At 36.8% G+C, this 20,946-nt stretch overlaps 3 protein-coding genes across 3 annotated transcripts in view; all 3 read right to left on the reverse strand.

Moving 5' to 3' along the window:
* The window catches only part of znf292a (zinc finger protein 292a), a 28,281-nt gene extending 24,989 nt beyond the window's left edge, over nt 1-3,292 (reverse strand). Inside the window, exons 1-2 of the mRNA XM_056767743.1 lie at nt 2,801-3,292; nt 1,919-2,073 (exon numbers count right to left, since the gene is read on the reverse strand). Of these exons, the coding sequence (XP_056623721.1) occupies nt 1,919-2,073; nt 2,801-2,935 (290 nt within the window). The 5' untranslated portion in view covers nt 2,936-3,292. The remainder of the gene's footprint in view (nt 1-1,918; nt 2,074-2,800) is intronic.
* A 5,548-nt stretch (nt 3,293-8,840) lies between these two features.
* Nucleotides 8,841-9,796, reverse strand: cga (glycoprotein hormones, alpha polypeptide). Its single transcript, XM_056767813.1, has 3 exons — nt 9,301-9,796; nt 9,025-9,212; nt 8,841-8,938 (listed from the first exon to the last, which is right to left on the reverse strand). The coding sequence occupies exons 1-3, from the start codon at nt 9,395-9,397 to the stop codon at nt 8,864-8,866; spliced, it is 360 nt and encodes a 119-aa protein (XP_056623791.1). The 5' UTR covers nt 9,398-9,796; the 3' UTR covers nt 8,841-8,863.
* A 4,810-nt stretch (nt 9,797-14,606) lies between these two features.
* On the reverse strand, nt 14,607-20,942 carry fcf1 (FCF1 rRNA-processing protein). Its single transcript, XM_056767457.1, has 8 exons — nt 20,852-20,942; nt 20,651-20,715; nt 19,715-19,786; nt 18,080-18,228; nt 17,146-17,218; nt 16,811-16,898; nt 16,638-16,732; nt 14,607-14,914 (listed from the first exon to the last, which is right to left on the reverse strand). Exons 1-8 carry the CDS (start codon nt 20,852-20,854, stop codon nt 14,866-14,868), a joined length of 594 nt encoding a protein of 197 aa, XP_056623435.1. The 5' UTR covers nt 20,855-20,942; the 3' UTR covers nt 14,607-14,865.
* Nucleotides 20,943-20,946: the final 4 nt, after the last annotated feature.

Here is a 20,946-nt window from a genome sequence, read left to right on the forward strand (position 1 = left end):
GATCTTGCCCTCCAACTCCTTAGCACGGGCTGCTGTGTACGTCATCACTTAATGACAAACGCTAAATGTATATTGAATTACCAAAAATATGTTTAAAATTCATATCATCGTTATTGAAAAAAATTATAATGCAATATATATTGATATTCAGTTATTGACCAGCCTTTATCGGACATGTCCAAAAGAAACAGATCTTGGTTCAGTGTACTGTTGATGTGAAAGCTGCTGCAACCGGTTCTTGACTCGAGAACAAGAACTGCTCAGTTTTTAACTTAACCAGTTAAGTTCAGTACTGTAGGAGAGACTAAGTACTAAAATGGTTTATTTCGAATCAAGAGGGACTGTCAGACAAGCCAGGAAGTGAGTTATTCAAATAATTTGTGATTTAGTGCTTAGTGGAGATGCAAACTGTTTAGAACAATTCAGTTCGATTTGGTGAACCTGTTCAAAAGAAACCGGTAAACACTTCTTGTAAGCTGCTATTAATGGAGTTCATATAAATATACACACGCTATGTTAGTGATAGCCAGCACGACATGATAGCTTTTCCCTTGTAAAAATATGGCATTCAATATAATGGTGTTAAGTATAAATATGAACATAGTATCCACTGGGGCTTCTCATTAATATCACCTAGTATTTCATTATAGCTTCGTTATTATTTCAAAATAGGCCTATAATTAAGCTTTATGCACAGCAAGTTTAAATTATATCCTGTGTCTTTTGTTAAAAAATGTGTGTGTAGAAACATGAATAATAATTTACCCTGAGTTAATATACACTCTTTCCTGTTTTCATAACCAAGTTTTACTTAATGCACATGAATGAAGTGTAAAACAAGTACACAGCCTTATTAATTATAGGTTTAAATGTTTTCCTCATAATGTAAGGTTGTGCACTTTTGTTATACACTTCATTCTTGTCATCATGACTGGCCGATATGAGTCAATGAGCTTTGCCATCTCAGTTGCCACCCCAACGCTGACCATACAGTCACAACTTGAAAGCTAATCTAATGTACAAAGATTTTTTCATCATTTTGGAACCAAACTCTTCATATATTCAAATTTATTTTTTATACACAGTGTGTCTGTTTTTATACATATCATGTAGCCTGGAACTAAATAATATTTTTCTATCAGGATTTTGGATCAAATTCAAAACTATTTAAACATCTATGAGTACTTAGGCCTATAACAAGATTCTGCAGTCTTTCAGAAACAACAATATAAATGAGCACAAGTTTGGATTGAATTGTGCTGGGGAACAGACAATTTTGTGTACTTCTGCTTTGAAACAACATGCACAAAACCTAGAAGGGGTGAATTTGCAGTTTACACAATTTCTGTGAACAATATTTATCCTTCACTATTGTTATAAAGAAGCCATCATCATAATCATAACCTAAACCCTCTGCATTTTTATGTAGCCAAAAACATGTCAAAGTTAAATGAAACTCTTTTTCAGAAATGCTTATCAGAAAAAATGATGTGAACCAGACAATAATAAGAAATCAATAATATTCCTAATCCTGACAATGCAACTGCAAAAATGAAGATTTATATGTTTAGGTTGCCACCCCTCATTGTGCTCTTGTCCCCCTTTGCCACCCCATGTGCAAAATCCTGGACACGCCCCTGCATCAGTCCCAATCATTCCAGCTTTAACTGTAATGCACTTTCTTTGACAGTAAACCTTAAGTAATATCAAAACAAGTTATGCAAGTAATATTGCATAAATAATACCAAAGATGTATGCAATAAAGTAAAATAGTGATCACTTAAACAAAGCTTCTTCTCATTTACACTGAAGAAATCAGCATGAATCATGTAATAAAACACATGCATTCAACATAGAAGGTTATAGTTTTAAAACCCAAAATGACAGTTAAAACTTTATCACAAAAGTAATAACATACCATGATAACTTGTCCAGCACATCTGTGAAATGTTCGCATTCGGGACAGAGGAATGGGCTGGCCTCAGCAAAACATTCTATAGATACTGTGTACATCTTTAACAAAGACAGCGAATCTTCATCCTGTTTCCTCTGATGTACTTGATTCATCAAAACCTGAAATAAAGAAAAACTGAAGCATAACTAAACTGTCCAGTGTGCTTTAGGCCACTCTTTAACTTCTCTCTCAATTCTCCTATGAAATAACGTTACTTATACTTCAGTTAAAAATTTCCAAAGCAAAAGCAATAACTAGATATAGTATTAGTACTACGGATAAAAAAAACGTGGTATTTAAATTTGAAAACAAAACATATAAGAAGGTAAGTAAGTAGCCTACTGACGTAAACCTCACCAAATACAGTGTATTGTCTCATACCGTTTGTAACGTAGCAACTGTTTTTTCCCTTCTCAATAAAAGACAATTCAATTGAAAAATTACCTCGTGATAAAACTGCTGCTGATGTCTAGTATTCATATATCCGCATATCAATCATGTACATAAATATATATATATATATATATGTGTGTGTGTGTACTATTATTCAGTGTGAAGGACGGCTGCAGCTACAATAAGCTAAATGCGTTAGCCTACAGGAGCTCTAAACACTCACAGTTAAACATAACCACGAACAGCATGATTGCAATATTTGCTTACAGTATAAAACAACCATGCCACATCTCATCCACAAGCAGCATTGATTTTAGGTGTTCTTTATACTAAAACATTTGATGACTGATTTAAATAGTACTGTTGTATTTGTTATCGTCTGTGCGGCGATGCAAACATGCAGCATCGTCCATGAACAAAGCATTATAGATTAAAACACATAGAGACTCGTACTTTGCAGAAATCCTGACAAAAACTATTGGATGCGTCAAGCGGCGACTGGGAACTCCTTTTAAATTCAGATATGAGATCCTGAAATCTGTGTCTGAGGGCCACAGCCTCAGCCCCGCTATCCTCCTCCTCCGCCATCTTCACCACACTCACACGAGAGCCCAAATTTCCCGAGCTAGTACGGTCAGGGCTCGACTATGAATATTCATAAGCTATGCATTCGCTAGGAACGGCTTGCAGTTAACATGCAACAAAAGCCGCCGTAGTAGACGTCAGTGAGCAATTTCTTCACAACTCGATTAATGTTAATAAAAAGAAACCAAAGAAAATTTCTCCCTCGCGTAACGTTACAGCGGTGAATGTAGAGGCGGTAGGGGCGTCCCGCTTCAGGAGCGTTACAGTTACAGTCGCTATCCTATTGCAAACTCCCCCGTTTTGTCCCTAAATTATAATCTCTAGCAAAGGGAAGTTTCGCAACACTGTTGTTTATGTCCAGTTGTTATACTTAGTTTAGTTTGAAATGTTCACAATAGTTGAGGACATATTTTAGATTTTTAAACAACAGATGCAGAAAAATACTTGTAGATTATTAAAAGATGGAAACTCTTTTGAAATGAATTCCATGTATTCCCCCCATTTTCTAGCCACGCATATCAGTATCTGTCAGGTGACGTCACACACGCGAGAATCGAAGAGCGTCGCCGCCATTTGTGAGGTATCAAAGCCCAGGTGTTCGGTAGTTGGAGTTATTTAATTTGCTTTATTTCAATTATAAAATCAGTATTCAAATTGTATTAAAGATCTTGGGGGTCCCCTAACCCAATGCTTCTCAAATATTTTGTTGTAAGGCCCACTTTTGTGTATGGTTGCAGCCCTCCCAAAAACGATTTTTGAATCTTGGTTTTAGAATTTGAATTATAACAAAATCATATTCCGTTATGATATTCTGTAACATCATTTTTTTGATTGGTGGTCTAATTTTTAGATGTTTGAAAGCATTATTTATGATTAAAAAAAATTATACGTTTCATACAATGCCACAAAAACTGCACCCCACTACCCTGCGGATCCATCTTGGGGGCCCCACGTTTGAGTACCACTTCCCTAACCAGCACTCAATAAATAAAATAAATAGTCTGAGCTGTCAGTTCAAACATCAACCACATTTGCTGGTCGTTTCCACTTCTTTACTTTTTGAGTTTGGATCACAATAATTTGACCACTTTACATAGAATAAATGTCCTAAAATGTTGATAATCCATAAAGAAAATATTAACAAATGCAGAATAAAATAATATGCAATATGCAAAAGTCAAAAGTGGCTGTCTGTACAAAGCTGCCAAATAAGCCAGTGACTGTATGAGCCTTTTAAACGTGATTAATCTCCTGATAATGTTGATCAAGTATATGAATATTTTTTACATTTTATAATTCCCACTTCAACCCGGAAATAATTTTTGTCCAGATTCATGTTTACGTGTTGCAGCAAGGTTTAAATGAGGATGAAGGAAGGAGACAGGTTCGTCTTGGGTGTGACTCGATAAGAATCTCTAATGATGCAAATTAAACTGTGTGCCACTGCACTATTCAACAATAACTCAGAAAAGTAAGTCTTTGCTCTCGAGGTTTCTTTCTTTCCGCTATCAGCTATCCTGAGCTCTCAGGCACTCTCTCTCTCACTCCTCTTCCGCTCGAGCTGGCTTTTAATCCTCTCCTCAGCAATCACTGAAACGAGATACAGGTGTTTACAATGTGTGCTTGACCTACTTACACACCATTCTTCTCCTGCCTCGAGCCCTCGGAGCAGACCTCGCTGAACCATGCCCCCTTGCCACAAACCCCCATCGCCCGACTCAGGCCGGGGACCCATCCGGCATGCAGCCTCCTCCCCCCTCTCCTGGGGAGAAAGTAAGCTAGATACCAACGGGTGATCCACGCATTGGTATCCTTTATGCGGTACAGGCATTGGAGGGGTGTGGTCCGAACTGAGCGTGAACTCGTGCCCCAGGTGATAATAGCGGAGGGTGAGGACGGCCCACTTGATCGGTAAACATTCCTTTTCAATTGTGCTGTACATCGTCTCTCTCCCTGAGAGCTTGCGACTGATGCACATCACCGGTCGCTCCGCACCCTCTACCTCCTGGGAGAGGACCGCCTCCAGCCCCCTGTCCGATGCATCGGTCTGCAACAGAAAGGGAAGAGTAAAGTCAGGAGAGTGCAATAACGGGCAGCCTTGCAGAGCAGCCCTGACTTGGGTGAAAGTGAAGTCCACTGGACTGGATCTGACGCCTTTTTTTTTAGTGAGGTCCAAATAATTAGGTTTAAACTTCTGTAATATCCCGCAAGCTCCAGGAACAGCCTCACCTCCTTTTTGGTCTTGGGTCTAGACCACGTCGCAACCATTGTCTTATCAATTTGGGGACGCACCTGACTGTGACCAAAGTGGAAGCCCAGATACCATACCTCCACACCAAGGGCACACTTCTTTGGGTTAGCCGACACCCCCAGCTCCTCTCAGCGATCCCAGAACTGCCCCCAGATACTGCATATGCAGCTACTGTTCCGCGGTGCTGATGTCCGTAGAGCAGCTCGAAGGGGGAAAACTCTTTTTCGAAACAGGCCGTTTGCTACGCTTTTCACAGAAATATTGCGGAGTGCCACTTCCTCAGGGTATCACATTGCATATTCCACTATGACAAATGCAAAGTGATGCCCTCATGCAGATCGTTCTAATGGCTAACCAGGTCCATACCAATTCTCTCGAAGGGGACCTGTACGAGAGGAAAAGGGCACTCGATATAACCTGTCCTTTAAAATGGCAAAGTAAGGATCGGAGAGCGAACACGTTGGGTGGAGTAGCTGTTCGTCGATGGTATGGACCTGATCAAACGCATGTTTGAGTGACTCATCCTGAGACTGTTCCAGGGAAAGATCGTTGCACTGAGAGAAATTTCTCCCCTCCACAGCGCTCAATTCCCCGGAGTCAGATCTCAGTGGTCCCAGCTCAGCTTCTACCACCTGCGCAACCACCCCCTTTCGCTGCCCTCCGTTCTGTCAAGAGACATCCGCCCCAATAAAACAGAAAAAATTGACCAATTCGTCACCAAAATTAGCGGATGTCGGAGGTGCGGGTTAATGGCCACCTCTAAGCTATGTTTTTGGCCCCGGAATTGTACAGCCAGCGACACTAAATGATATTCCACCACATTTGGCTGCTGATGGGGAGTGCCAATGAGCATAACTTCGGTTTTGACCATTTAGAGTAAGATAAGACCTGAACCAGTCAAGTACTGTCTCTGATAGGCCAAATACAGATTCAAGATGGCTAAGCAGCAATGCATGGTCAATGGCGTCGAAGGCTGAACTAAGATCCAAGAGACTGCGAACAGACAGAGAGACAGAATGAAAAGCTGTTAGCAAGTCATTAGTGACCTTGACCAAGACAGTCAAGGTGCTGTGCAGTTTACAAAAGGGTCAATTGATGTGTATTGAAGTTTTAATGAGTATTTAATTTAGAGTTTAGAAGTAAAGACTGTAAAGTTTTTAAAAACTTCATTTAATTTCTGTAAATTTTCTACCCGTTAGATTGCCTGTTAATAGTTTATAAATCTAAAGCTTTTGAGACATTTACTTAGTTTGGTTTAATTTGTCCATTTGGTGTAAATTTGTGACCAGTAAAAGGGGGAGTTGCCCTTTTTTCAGTTTCAGCACATGCCCCTCAAAAGTTCTGTGCATGGCCCTGCTGCTTTGATTAAACATGAGATTCTGTTGCTGGACAATAAACCAGTCCGACTGTACATCCTCATATTAAACAGCTTTTGAACTGTAAGGTGATTACTCGTCCCCGATTGTCCTGGTACAGAAGATGAATGAAACAATTAGGATGTGTGTTGATTATCGTCAATTGAAGGCAAAGACTGGAAGGATGCTGTCCACTGCCAAGAATTTTGTCTCTGGGTGGTTTGACTGGGGCAAGGGCATTTTCTACCTTTGATCTAGCAGGCTGGTACAATCAGATTGATATAAGTCAAAAACAACCTTTTGTACCCCATTTGGGTTATTTGAATTCAATTGTATGTCCTTTGGGCAGTGTAGTGCACCAGGACATACCAGAGCTTTTTCGGGGTAAGCGGTTCTCTTCTTTGTTGTTGTATTTGGATAATATAATTGTGTTCTCTAATTCTGTACATTAACATTTGTCACAGTTTGAGGAGGTAAGAAGCCTTTAGCTTCTGTGTGGGATGCAGAGTACAAAACAGTTTTCAAACATTAAAGATCGGTTTATATAGTATATATGCAATGTCATGCATTCTGACTTCTTTACACTGTTAAACGTGCTGGCCTCGCTTCTCATGCTTAACATGGTAAACTTGTTAAAAAATGAGATGTGTGACATAATATTTCTGTACTTGAGACATTCCAACTTGTTTCGAAAGTTTTTTATTATTCTGGATCCCGTTGTCGTCACGGGGATCCGAATCCTTTTATTGGCCATCCTCCTGGAAAAGCATGGCAGGGTGAAAGTAAGAGCCCGCCAACGACCCAACAGATGAGAGAGACCCGCTTACCATCAATAGTATCTGCGCTGCGTCAAGATGGGCTGCGCTGTGCTGCAGGTCATTTCTCTTGCGATAGTGAAGTTTATGTGTGTCTGTTTGTTCACAGCGTTTCAGCGATGGATGTTATATATACGGTGGATATAATGCTGGATTTTGAGATCGTTTGAAACTGATAGATGGCCCGGACATGAACTGCACACGGTAAGTCAAACTAAGTCATACGTCCTTTGTTGGCAATAGGCAAGTATGTGCATAATGTACAGATGGGCTTAATGTGATGATGTGTTGCTTGCTCGTGCTATAGTTCCATCCCGCTCTCCCCACTAGTCCCCATCTAGCAGCTCGTGGGGGCCATTTTGTCCCAGGAGCAGGGTGGTAGGCTTCGTCCCATTGCTTATGCCATTAGGGGTATGCGGAGGAAAGAGCAGAATGTGGAGAATTATAGCTCCATGAAATGTTTTTAGCCCTAAAAGGGTATGTATTTGATACATTTAGGGAGTATTTGTTGGGAAATTTCTTGTCTATACTGACAATAATCCACACTGTCACCTGCAGAACTTAAAAATATCGCAGTAAAACCACAGTAAACACTTTATTAATGCTTTATATCATATGAGCAAAGTATTTGCATGATTTATGGTAGTATTGGTTTTGTTTTTTGGTGTTTCTTTGCTTGAAATATATTATGATTTGGGGGATTTTCATTTTTTTTTCTATTTAATAAGCCTCGATTATGTTGGGGTTGTGGAGTAATGCTGATTATTAATATTTTTGAGGGGGAATATATTTCTGTTATGTGTTATATTTTCACGGTTGTTACGTGATTTATTTATTTGTATTAATAAATCTTTATTTTTGTGAAAGATGAATCTTTCCATTTTTTGTATCGTATAGGTAAGGCGCTATTACCCTTGTCAACAGTAAAAGTCTATTGGTAACAGTTAGATAGGGGGATAACAGGTTTGGGAAACACTGTTCTAAAACACCAACATATGGGTAATGTCATGTAAACATCTTGATCGATGTGTTAACTTTGATTATATCTTAAGAAACGCAACGAATCGCAGTGATCTGTCAGTCAAATATGGAAAGTGACAGAGTACCCTTAGTCATTTTTCTGGAACCAGGCCTGTGCCATAAGTACATTTATTCAAGATTTGTGGCTAATCCAGCAACAACAGCACTTTATGTAGAGTAAAATAAAATAGTTATTTGACAATCCTTGCATTTTAAACATCTTCATGCCTTTAGTATAGAGTACAGTCAACAATGATTGCAACATTTTCTAAACTAATTTATGGACTCAATCTAAATGTGGTTATCAAAGATGTAATAAACATATAACAGCACTACTGTGAAGAAATAAAAATGTCATTTTCAATTTAAATACACTATAGTCCACATGATTTACATAAAGAAAACATGCATTTGAGCAAAAATGACTGCTAAACAAGAGAATATAGCTAAAGCTGAACCAGAGGTCAATCAGAAATGTCATAGTGTGTCTTTAAGATTTATGATAGTAACAGGTGCTGCAGTGGCAGTCTGTGTGGTTCACTAGTTTGACATCATTGACAAGTACCTACAGGAAACAAAAACAATATTTGTTATACTTGTAAAAGTAAATGAGATTAATAAAGTACTGTATTGTATTAAGTCTTATTTTACCCGCTTGACTTCTTTGGCTACGCAGCATGTAGCTTCTGATGTGATATTTTTTGGGACAAGCATGGTTTTTTTGGATCTTAAGGGTGTGGGGTAAGCCCTGGAAAAGCAGCATCCCATACACTGATAAACAGGAGCTCCAGGCTTCGAGAAAATGTTGTTCTCCTTGAGTTTGCATTCCTCACATCCAACTATGGAAAATAGAAATGCAAGTATATTGTAAAGAAAGACTTGGGCAGCAGCGCATTTGTTGAATTCTGTCACTAGTTGTAAACTTACAGTTAGTCATATCACTTCTGGCATATAGCTCTCCAAAATGAATAAGCATTACAAACAATAAAATGCTGGATCCTGCATGTCTAATGGTCCAAAACATGATGACTATAATAAAGACAGTGGGAGGAATAGCAATAAAAAACAGATAAATACTGATATACACACACTTCAATCACACTTTACATTTATTTTTAAGCTTAAGACATAGTGTATTTAATTTGAATTATTACCTTTTGTCCTCTTAGACGGAATCAATCTGTCTTCTCACAGCCACACAAAACGCACTGATAAAGGTTTATATACCTCTTGTACCTTGCTTACGTATCCCCCATTGTGTGTGTGTGTGTGTGCGTGTGTCTGAGTGTATAATTGTTCCCTCACTGACCTTGTAGTCCATTAGGTAAATGAAGGAAAGAAATGAATATGTAACTGCACGGCAATAATATCAAAAGACTTTAAGTGAGGAAAACCACACATTAAAATACTGTTTTAATCTTGGCTCTATTTTTTAGCTTTTGTAACATTTTCTGTATTTAATATTGTTCTTTATCTCTTACGCGCATACACACAGTATCAAGTTTCGAGGATGAATGCTTCTTTGCCTTCACTATCTCTTAATCTTTCCATCTGCAGCAAATCCACACGACCTTGGTTTGATTTGAGCTGTTTCATGCCTGATGCAAAGGTAATTCAATATTTTCCATGCCAGATGGAGAAGAGTATGATTAATAACAGTTAAGTATTACTGTAGGAGAGGCAACATCTTGTGATACTCTAGTAATGTGTGGTGGAAAATGTTGAAGCGAAAACAGCCTGGATCCAGATGCAGTAATGTTTAATGTAATCCATAAACAACTGGTTATCCAAACAAAGTAGGGAATGTGAAACACAAACGTGACATAGGAACATCTTTTTCTTTTTACCTATGTGTTTCATGAGTTTCATGAAGTTTCCATTCATGTCAATATTTGGGACAGTGTTGTTGTTACAGCAGAGTAAATAATTCAAATTTACATTCATACAAGGAAAGTGTTAGTCAGGTTGTAATTTATTCCTAGGTGGCTGTTACTGGTCTACATTAAGGTTTGTGATTGGCTGTAGACGGACCTCCCCTGAGAATAATAAACTGCGTCAGTGACCAGATAAATCAGCAAATATATCATTGACGTCACTGACTCCAAGTGCATCACCACACACTAAAACCCGAACCAGGACCCGAGACTCCACCAAAACATGGAACACAGACGCCTTATGATAGTAACACGAGTTTACAAAATATCCAAAACCATCAAGGAAGCAAGGCTCGCCACTCAAAGCCACTACCATGGTGCAAATGCTTTGAGAGGCTTACCAAAACCCTGCTGCCCTCCATTTGGGTGGTGGTCTACTCATACTTCAGTTCAGCATTCAAAAACAATTACTCCTCAGCATCTGATTGGAAAGCTGACCCACCTGGATCTATACACCTCTCTCTGAAACTGGTTCCTGGACCTCCTGATCGAGATTAGAGACAGGCAGAGGCATAGCGAAGAAAGCCCAACAGACCATCTCCAAGCACCCATCCACCACTTTTAACAGAGAGACTGTTGAGAGCATTCTTAAAAGCTGCATTACTGGCTGATTCGGGACCATCTCAGATCACAAGACCAGGCAGCTGATAGTGAGGACAGCTGAGAAGATCTTTGGGGTCTTTCTACACACCATCACAGACGTTTACACCACACGTTGCATCGAAATAGCTAAAACTGTGGGTAACCCTACACCCTGCATCTCAAGGACAAAGCACATACAATTTACATGTGAATGTGACGACAGAGGACTAAAACTGCTCTGACAGCCACAAGATCACTGTACATTTTGATACTATAAGTGTGGGTTAAAAATCTGGAATAGTGAGAAAACTTCTTTGGTACATGTTTCATCTTCAAATCAATCTTTAAGTCTTAGGCCGGCTTAAATCCTGTATGGCTAGCGCACTTCTTATAATGTTTATGCATTATGTCCGTAGGCAGAGAGTAGAAAAAAGCATTATACCACATGAGCATCTACACTATTACACAATGCAGTCAAATTCATTTTCGGCATCCTCTAAAAGTTGTCAAAAGTAGACACGATCAAAATAATTTAGACCCAGTGCCTTAGTATATTTAAAAAGAAAATTAAGTGTGTATCTCTTGTTGACTTGGTAAAGTTACACTGGGTCCTGTAAAAATGATGGCTCATTTCACTTAAAAAGCAGTCGAAATGACAAAAAGTGCACTTTATTTGTTGAATGATGCTCCCAAAGATCTTTTGGTTCAGACATTAAAGTTCACCCAAAAATAAAAAATCTGTCATCATTTACTCACCCTCATTTACTCAACCTTTATGACCTTCTTCTTCTGCAGAACAAAAAGAAGATTTTTGAAGAAAGTAGGACACAAAACCAATACAAGTGAATGTGGGCAAGTTAACCGCATTCTTCAAAATATCATCTTTTGTGTTCTGCGGATAAAAGAAAGTCGTACAGGTTTGAAATGACAAGATAGTGAATAAATGATGACAGAATTTATATTTTTGGGTAAACTATAACATTAAGCCTTTGTAACCCTTTCATTTCTGGTTAATGAATGTATTCTGCTGAAGTGGTCTACAACCCAGGTCCCACTGTTACTATGTGGTCATCTCAATTTTCATCTGGAGAAATTAATTTACGATCTTTATCATAAGTCAGACAAATTTTAGAGACTTTGGGAACCTCTTAATTCTCTTTTACAAAAACTTTGATCACACGCGCACACACTCATGTTTTTCATATTTGACACCCAATACTCCAGAGGGCATCACAATAACAACTTAATAACGTCTTTCTGCTCAAAAAAAAGGGAACACTTTCATCACACTGTATTAGATCTCAATGAATGAAATATCCAGGTTAATGTGAAAATGGCCGATGAATGCCAAAATCATAAACACATTCAGGGGCTGGAAACACAATAAAATACTGGCTCATTCACCTTATTTGAATTTCACCACATTAACTCATCATGTCAGTCAGTGGGCGAAAGGCCCAACGTGGATGAATGAACTCCCAGCAATGTCTGGGCCGACTCCTGATGAGATGGCACATGGTGTCCTGGGGATCTCCTTCCAAACCTGGGACAGAGCATTAATGAGCTCCTGGATGGCTTCGGATACATGAGATCCCAGAGGTTCTCGACTAATTTAGGTCTGGGGAACGTGAGGGCCAGTTAATCGATAATTCTGGTTTTAAAAAATCCTATTCTGGGAAACTGCCCATAATTTGATTTAATTTTGAGCATTGTGATGTTTAAGGTATTTATTGTGTGATAAAAGCATCTATGAAGACTGTGCTAGCAGGGTGGTCGGTTAAGGAGATGCAGAGTCATTTTATTCTTGTCTTAAATCTTGTTTGAAGAACCAAATCATCTCAAATAGACCTACAACAGCTTTTGTAATCACAAAATCAGGCTCATCCTATTTCTAGTGCTGCGGGCATAGTATCATACAGTATTCAGTTTATTGTTACTCTGACTATATAGATTAATATCAGATCACAGCATTGATCCAGAAACTTTGCAGTTATAGGTCAGATAACTCCTATTTAAAATACGACACAAGCATGAAAATATTCTGTCATCATCTCAATGTTTATTTGTAAAATGATGATATAGCGTTTTTATACCGTGACTCCCTCATGAGTGCCTCAAATATAATTGTCTCGTTTCTTTTAAGCAAAACAGCAGCAAACATCTGCACAGCTTACTTCTGGTATAGAAATATACTTTATTTTTCTCCTTTTTTTAAAATGATAGTTTACCCAAAAATACAATTTCTGTCATTATTTTCTCAACCTCTTGTCATTTCAAACCTGACTTTCTTTCTTCTGAAGAGAAGATTTTGAAGAATGTTAACTACCCCACATTCACTTGTATTGGTTTTGTGTAAAAATAGTTTATTTAGAAAGCCAATGTATTTAGGAATTTGCTTCACACGTATTAATATTTCATGGTTAACCAACAATAACTATAGTGAGATTTTTTTTTACAACAAATAGGTAAACGAAAGTTGTTATTATTATTAAGTTTCACTTTAAATGCAAAAGTTTAACTTCCTTAAAAGCATTAATGCATTTAAGTAACTTGTATATGAAATATTTCTACAGTAAACAAATTAATATGGTGACAGTTGCAATTACATTTACGCATTTGACAGACGCTTTTATCCAAAGCGACTTACATTGCATTGTACTATACATTTAGTAAATTAAAGGTCTTTAGAAAGATTCATCAATTTGCATCACATCTACAGACTGCCAGAAGGGGTCTTTAAAGAAAGACACAATTTATGAACATAACAATACAGTATTCTCACCTGTTAACAGTTTAAAATAACCTGAAAACAAGAAATGCTGGGCAGCTTGATGAAAAGCTCAAATTGTCATGTCGTGTTTTACCATAATCACAAATACAGGGGCGTACTCGAATTTCGCCACGCTCCAAACTGCAACCTTAATCTCAACAATGTAACACAATCCTGAAAGACAATCATAGAGCAGTTTTGTTGTCAGGCTATATTAACTTTATATCGATCTGTTGTTTGGTGTGAGATTAATTTGGGCAGAGTGAGTCTCTGCTTTAATCCCGGTACTTCTGTGAGCATTTGCATTTACTCACGCAAAACGCTTAATCTCTGTTTGGTGGGAACCCAGTGTAAAGGTCCATTCAGATTGCGGGAGATGCGAAAAAGCGAAACCAGTACCCGATGAACCAAGTTTTCATAACAACGACGAAACGAATATTCGCTTTCTTCTATTTGATGTATTCATTGTAAAATGCTCGATTCTTATTGGACGGTCCATTTTTTCGCTGTATGTAAGGTTTTGTTCTAGAACGTAATCGCGATGATCATTCGCACAGAATATTCGCGGCCAATCTGAACTAGATTTAACACTTTACAAACTTTAAAATAACAAACTTTTCCTGAGAGGAACAAAGAGCGTGGAATGCGATTGTTCGCACTTGGTGTGAACCCAGCATTACTGAGGATAATGCTTTTGCTGCATCACCAGCACAGATTGAAGCGTTAGGACTTTAGTCCAAGGTGTAAGTTCATAGACACACGAGAATCGTTGATTTTCATTAATGAGATCGTGTGGGTGTTTGAATCGAGATCGCGTATAACACGTAAAATCTGCGCTTTTCTACTTTGGCAACAAAAAACTTTAAAAGCACTAGTCTAAGCGTGCAATAACATTTGAAATCACAAGCAAAAACTTGCACATGTGAGTGAAGACAAACAATCAAGAGTAGGGGAAATGATCATATATATTTAACAAAGTACAAAATTATTTTAACTGCATAGTTCTTTATATTTAAAACTGCACCTCCAATTGATTTATTTGAATGTGTACTTAACCACTTACGACACAAATCTGCCACATCATAATCTTTATTGAGAAATAATTAACCAATGTATTTTATAGGAAAAATTATACTGGGGCAAATGTCTTTTTGATATTAATATTTACCATCACAACAATAAAAAAACAAAATATCATCCGTTGCATTACAACCTTGGTGCACCATAATCATCCGGCATTCTCTCAATGTTATACCTGTAAAAAAGAAAGGAACAAAAATATTTTAAAATAAATCATGGTAACACTTTAGTATAGGGGGCCATTCTCACTATTAGCATGTCTACTATTGGCATATTGGCTGTTTATTAGTAATTATAAAGCATTTTCTGCATGACCGTATATTTTACATCCCTAATCCTACCCAATACCTAACAACTACCTTAAGAACTATTAATAAGCAACAAGTTAAGAGTTTTTTGGGAAAAAGTTTTAGTTAATGGTTTGTTAATAGCGAGAATTGCCCCCTATACTGAAGTGTGACCGAATTTATTTTATAAAATCAAACAATCAATACAATTATTTAGGTTATATAATAGTGCATTAACCAATGTTAGGAGTTATAACATTTAATAAAAAAAATATATATTAAATTAACAAAGTAAGATTAATAAATGCTGTAGAAGTATTTTCAATTGTTAGTTAATGTAAGCTAATGCATTAACTATTGGTTAACAAATACAATCTTATTGTAAAGTTGAACCACTTACAATAGTATCGCAAAAGTATTTCTTTTCAAGACAGCTTTTATTCAACGTCAATTATCTTATTCAGGGGTTTCACGTGACGTCACAAAGTAGTGTGGCCGTCATTTGTATGACTGTACAGCAACATGCGTCTATCGGTGATAACAGCAAATCTCAAAGAAATGTGTTCATGTTTTACAATATCCTCGTAGTATGGACCCTGTGAGGTCATTGCCTCCAAATCCGTGGCCACAGTTTTGTTATTCGTTCTCTCGGTTCATTTGTGAAATCTGTACTCCCAAAATAAATTCAGAAACGGTGCTCATTCTTTTGATTCCTTAAAAGATAATGACATACTTCAGGAGCAGTTTGTTTTGGATGTTTATGTAAAAATGCAGCATGTATTACTTTACAGAAAGTCATTAAGAATTCTAATAGACTTAAAAGTAAAATCTAATATCAACAATAATATCAAGAAAAGCAATAAAAAGGCTAATTATGATTTTTGCCATAAAGGAAAAATTAATGCGGTCCTTAAAGGAAATGTATGTTTTTTTGTGTTTTTCTATTCCATTATAAAAATTTGGCGAGTCTTGAGATATTAGATAGCCTATTGTAGAAGGGTTTCTTTTGAATACATTTAATTTCACATGGACTTTGCTGCGTGGAGAATAACATGATTGCAAATAAAGCCTAATAAATGTTACAATAAATAGCAGAAAATCTAAAAGCCAGTGGACAGAAAACAGTTATCACGCATCTGCTACATGCTTCTCGCGTAAAGTTTTTATTATTTATTGATTATGAAATTTCATGAAAATAAGGCGAAAAGCCCAAACATAATAATAAACATTTATTTAATCTAGTTTCTATAAAAAATCTTATTTCTATAATCAAATTCTATAAATGTAAAAATCAACTATTTTAAATTTCAAGGTAAAAATTTCGGTGTAGTTTGCAAAACTGTGGGAATGGAAAGCGTGAGCACAGTTTATGTATTTGTGGTAGGGATAAAAAAACTGAGGGCACGGATTGGAAACTCGTGGGAATGATTTATCAATATATGGACACGATTAGTTAAACAGAGTAAAAGAATTACAAAACTGCGGCCTCGTATCTGAAGTCCTAATGGGCTCTGTAATAAGGAGAGGATGCGCATGGTCCTCAAAATGGCAACCACGCCAAAATGGTGACGTTTCTGAAAGCCATAAATAAAGTAAACAGAGATTGAGTACCTGTGATCTGAAATGTACATTATTGGCACTCCGGGAATCTTTCGAATCCTCCTTTTCAGGTCCCTGTCCACTGTGGCCACAATGTAACATTTGTGCTAGTGGACCAGCAAGAAATCAGTCAGTCAGAACGTAAAGCAAGCAATAAATCCATAGGGGGAAAGAAATCTGTGTACCTGTGTTACTCTTTGGACTAAGCAGTCATCAGCATATGTTCCTTTGTGTGAGCAAGGCAAGCGTTCAAAGCGAGGATCTTTTGCTATCCTGCACAGAAAATTCCAATGGATACAAAACCCGGAGAAAACTATTTGTGTTGTGTAATTAACACAGTTCATATTGCTGGTATTCTCCTAATATATGATAAAAAAAAACTATAAAAGGACTAATAACTTAGCCAACCAAAAAAACTAAACCACTGGTACACAAATAAAGGATATACCTGTATTTAGAGACTTAGCATCCATTTACCACAGTAATGTAGAATAAACTTTACAAATGTGTGTGCCATTACCGCAAAGCCACTCGGTACTTCATGCCTAGTTTCTCAAGCTCAGCCATCACACAGTCCGTTATACAAGGAACACCTAAACAAAATACATGAAATCATCATATAATAAAAAAATAACAGCCCCCCACAACAGTACAAAATATCCTTTACTTTACATCATCAACCATCTTTTTGAACATTCTATGTAAACCATACATTTTTTCGATTACATTATTCTTTGCACAATTTTACAAATGACATGTGGGTGAGTAAATTATGAGAGAACTACTCCTTTAAATTATTCTCACCCCATCCAGACCCGATCATCACATTATTCATTCTAAATCTTTGTTTTAAGAATTAAAATAATTTCTGCTTAAAGAACGGACCCCCGTTTCATCCTCGCAATGCACGTTTTTTTTTATTGAGAGTCTGCAAACAGTGCCTGTCTGCATGATGAAAATCATATAAAACACATTCAAATTTTAAAGAACGTAGTAAATGTTTGCATAATTAATGACTGATCTTATCCACCCGCTATTAATCAGCATGTACTTTTTATTACCTTACCCACCCAACCCGCGGATTATCCGCAGCGCCCGGTGACTTAACCACAATCTGCGCATCAATTGTGCAGACACACACATTCCCCACTGAAAAGCCTACCACTGCATTTTAAAAAAATCACTGACAATGACTTTTGAAATGTGATATTGGAAATGTGTGACTGAATTTATGAACGCCCCATAACTAAGGAATTACTAAGTAAACACAGAAAATAAAATACCATTCACTAAACACTGCAATGATTTATCTATAGGTTACGATGTTTCCTGGATTGCCGACATTGTTTGTTGTTACTTACTAGTGCCCCTCATATAATGTTGTTGCATCCAAATAAACAACACTTCTTCACCCATTTTTATGATTATTTGAAAAAAAAAAAAAGTACACTCACATTTAGCATAAAGGCAATCCATCATTGACTGAACAACATCTAATTTGGCCTTAATTGAGAAGTTGATGAAGTTGGTATCAACAAGGATATAATATGGCGGTCCAAGCTGAGTATTGTACTGGAAGAACATGCATGATGGATACTTTGCTCTGAAAAACAAAGATGACAATTAGTGGGTTGAAACATATATTGTCCAAACAGAGACATTCAGTACAAGTATTTCAACAAAAAAGGTTGAAAAAAGGTTACATAAGTAGAACAAAGAACCAAGTACTGCTGCGTTGTATGACTGAAAAGTGTTTCATTTTTAGTATCTTGAAAACAACTATTTCTGCCTAAGTTGTGCCTGTTTAAACTTTCAACCGATTTGACTCACAGACGTTTCTTCTGACATGAGTGCGGCGCACACAAACAGACACAGCACAGGTACAAGTTCTCTTTCACATCTTATTAGCTATAGAGCTATAATGCACACAAGATTATGCCAAAAACACATAAGATTCACAAAAACACAGTGGATGTGTACAGTTAACACAGTTCACAGCTAACAGTGGATGTGTATCAGCATAAGCACTTGCACTTAAAGTGACAGTAAACCTGATGATGTCTATGTTAAAATAAGTCTATTTACCACCAAAATACTTAAAAGTAATACAGTCAAAATGGGGAAAATGTGAATGATTCAGTTGTAAAATTGTGCAATTTTATTACTGTTTCAGAGGTATATGACATTAGTTAATACCAGGGACATACGGAAAGTGCAGACTTTTTAGTTTATTCTGTGCTAAAACTTTGGAAAAATCCACAGAATCCGACCAAAGATGAGATTTCTGCCATTAACCACTCAGTTTTTGAGAATAATGTTGGTCATACAGATGTTTAACTACTTGAGGGTGAGTAGTTAAGGGCCGAATTTCAGAATGAATTTTTGGTCGGAGTTAGCCTTAAATCGTTCGTCACAGGCTCAAAAAATCTGTCACAGCAAACAGCGAATCACAGCAATGCGCTGACGTTGTGTCTGTGCTGTTTATTCTTACAGCAGTCTTGTTAATAAAATGGCGGCGTTTAATCTAGAAACTTTTTAAAGATTTCATATGGGGAATATCATTAGAAATGAGACAGATTAAGACAGATTATTAAATCCATATAGGAATGAAAAGTAAAATGTAACTCTCCAGACACAACTTTAGTCATCTCTCAAAACACATGATAATACACATTATTAGACACGTTCTTCAAAAGACAGATGGCTAATTCTAAGCAAAACGGTATGGGCAACTAGGGCGCAAACAAAACACTTGTGCTTTCTTACTGTCAGCACTTTCAGATCACAACTGAACCATCCGCAGATGTCCGTCTACCACAAATAAAGCAATGGATCAGTAGTTTCCTACATTGTAACCTAAAATGCAAACAGTCAATCCTTATTCAGATGCTTATAATGCCAATCTAGTTTATAGCAACACTACTTTGCAAACGAGCCACATTTGTCAAAACACTGGCTCTGTCACCATGTGATTTCCTAAACATCGTAACTGTTCAGGAAAAACAGATAGGCCTGCCCAAAACCAAACTGAAATGGTTTTTAAAGCTGAGAAAGTGTACAACAACATATTAATTTATAGAATTACTTACACTTCTTGTTCTTTAATGGCAGAGGGATCTTCTTTCTTCTTTTTTTGTGTTTTTGCTCTATCCTTTTCCTTTCTAGAGAAAATACGGCCAAAGCAACTTTACGTCAGGATATTGGTTGTTGACTAATAAATCGCACACGTGACAGAATTTTTTTGAAAAAACAACAACAAAGATTAACCTCTTATGCTATTTTATATTATATATATATTTATAATATAAACTTATATTATCAACAGTTTGTTTTCTAGTATTTTGTAACTTCTAATGTGTAACTTATTCTTTGTTTCTATTAAATATAATTATTACACTTAGAATGGCAAGAGAATCATTTCAATTAAATTTAGTTTTTGGGTGAACTATTCCTTAAATGTATTCTTGTACGTCACTAGATACTGTTGCTTTGACCCTCTTTAAATTAAAAATGAATGAATATCCAGCAATGACAAATGGTTTTTATATCTAAATGAAATGTGTGTTGGTACTGCAACAAAATATTTCATCATTCATAAACATCATTTTAGACAATGTAAACAGCACTAAACCAGAAGCACTTCCTGTTTCAGTTTTATATTATTTTATCATTTTATTCCACACATTTAAGTGAGTCTTGAAAATATTAGTTCAACATTTTAATTTATTTACCAAGATTTATGTACAACATATGTGGTTTTCAAAGATAAAAAAGTCACATATATTTATATGTATATTTAAGTAAACTGACAGTGATTATAAATATGTAACGAATATGTGAGACATACATTTGTGAATTACTTCCTGTGATTTGTATTTGTTTACAATCTGTAATCAACTATGTGTGTACAAACTCATCTCTCATCCTATTTCGGTGTTCTTTTCAGTGATAGGATACGTTTTAAACAAAGTTGTAATTGCACATAAAGGTTACAGGCTTAAAGATAGATGGTTAGTTATACTCACATTCTCGTGTCCTTTAGATTTATCATTCTTTTCATCGCAGCATATTTCTGCTTTTTCTGTTTACCCTAATTCACACAAAATACACAAAGAGACATCAGACAAATCATCGTCATTAAGCAACAAAGGAGAAAATAGATGTTCACTATTACTACATTTTCAACCAAATCTGAATAATCGGTTTATTTTAATAATTTAACGTACCATCACGGTGGAATATACAAGAGATTTTCAATCCAACCCTCGTGTGTTGCTCACAGCGTTTCCGACGTCATCATCATTCGACACATTAAACGCGC

Source organism: Triplophysa dalaica, chromosome 15, assembly GCF_015846415.1.
Source record: "Triplophysa dalaica isolate WHDGS20190420 chromosome 15, ASM1584641v1, whole genome shotgun sequence".
NCBI lineage: Eukaryota > Metazoa > Chordata > Actinopteri > Cypriniformes > Nemacheilidae > Triplophysa > Triplophysa dalaica.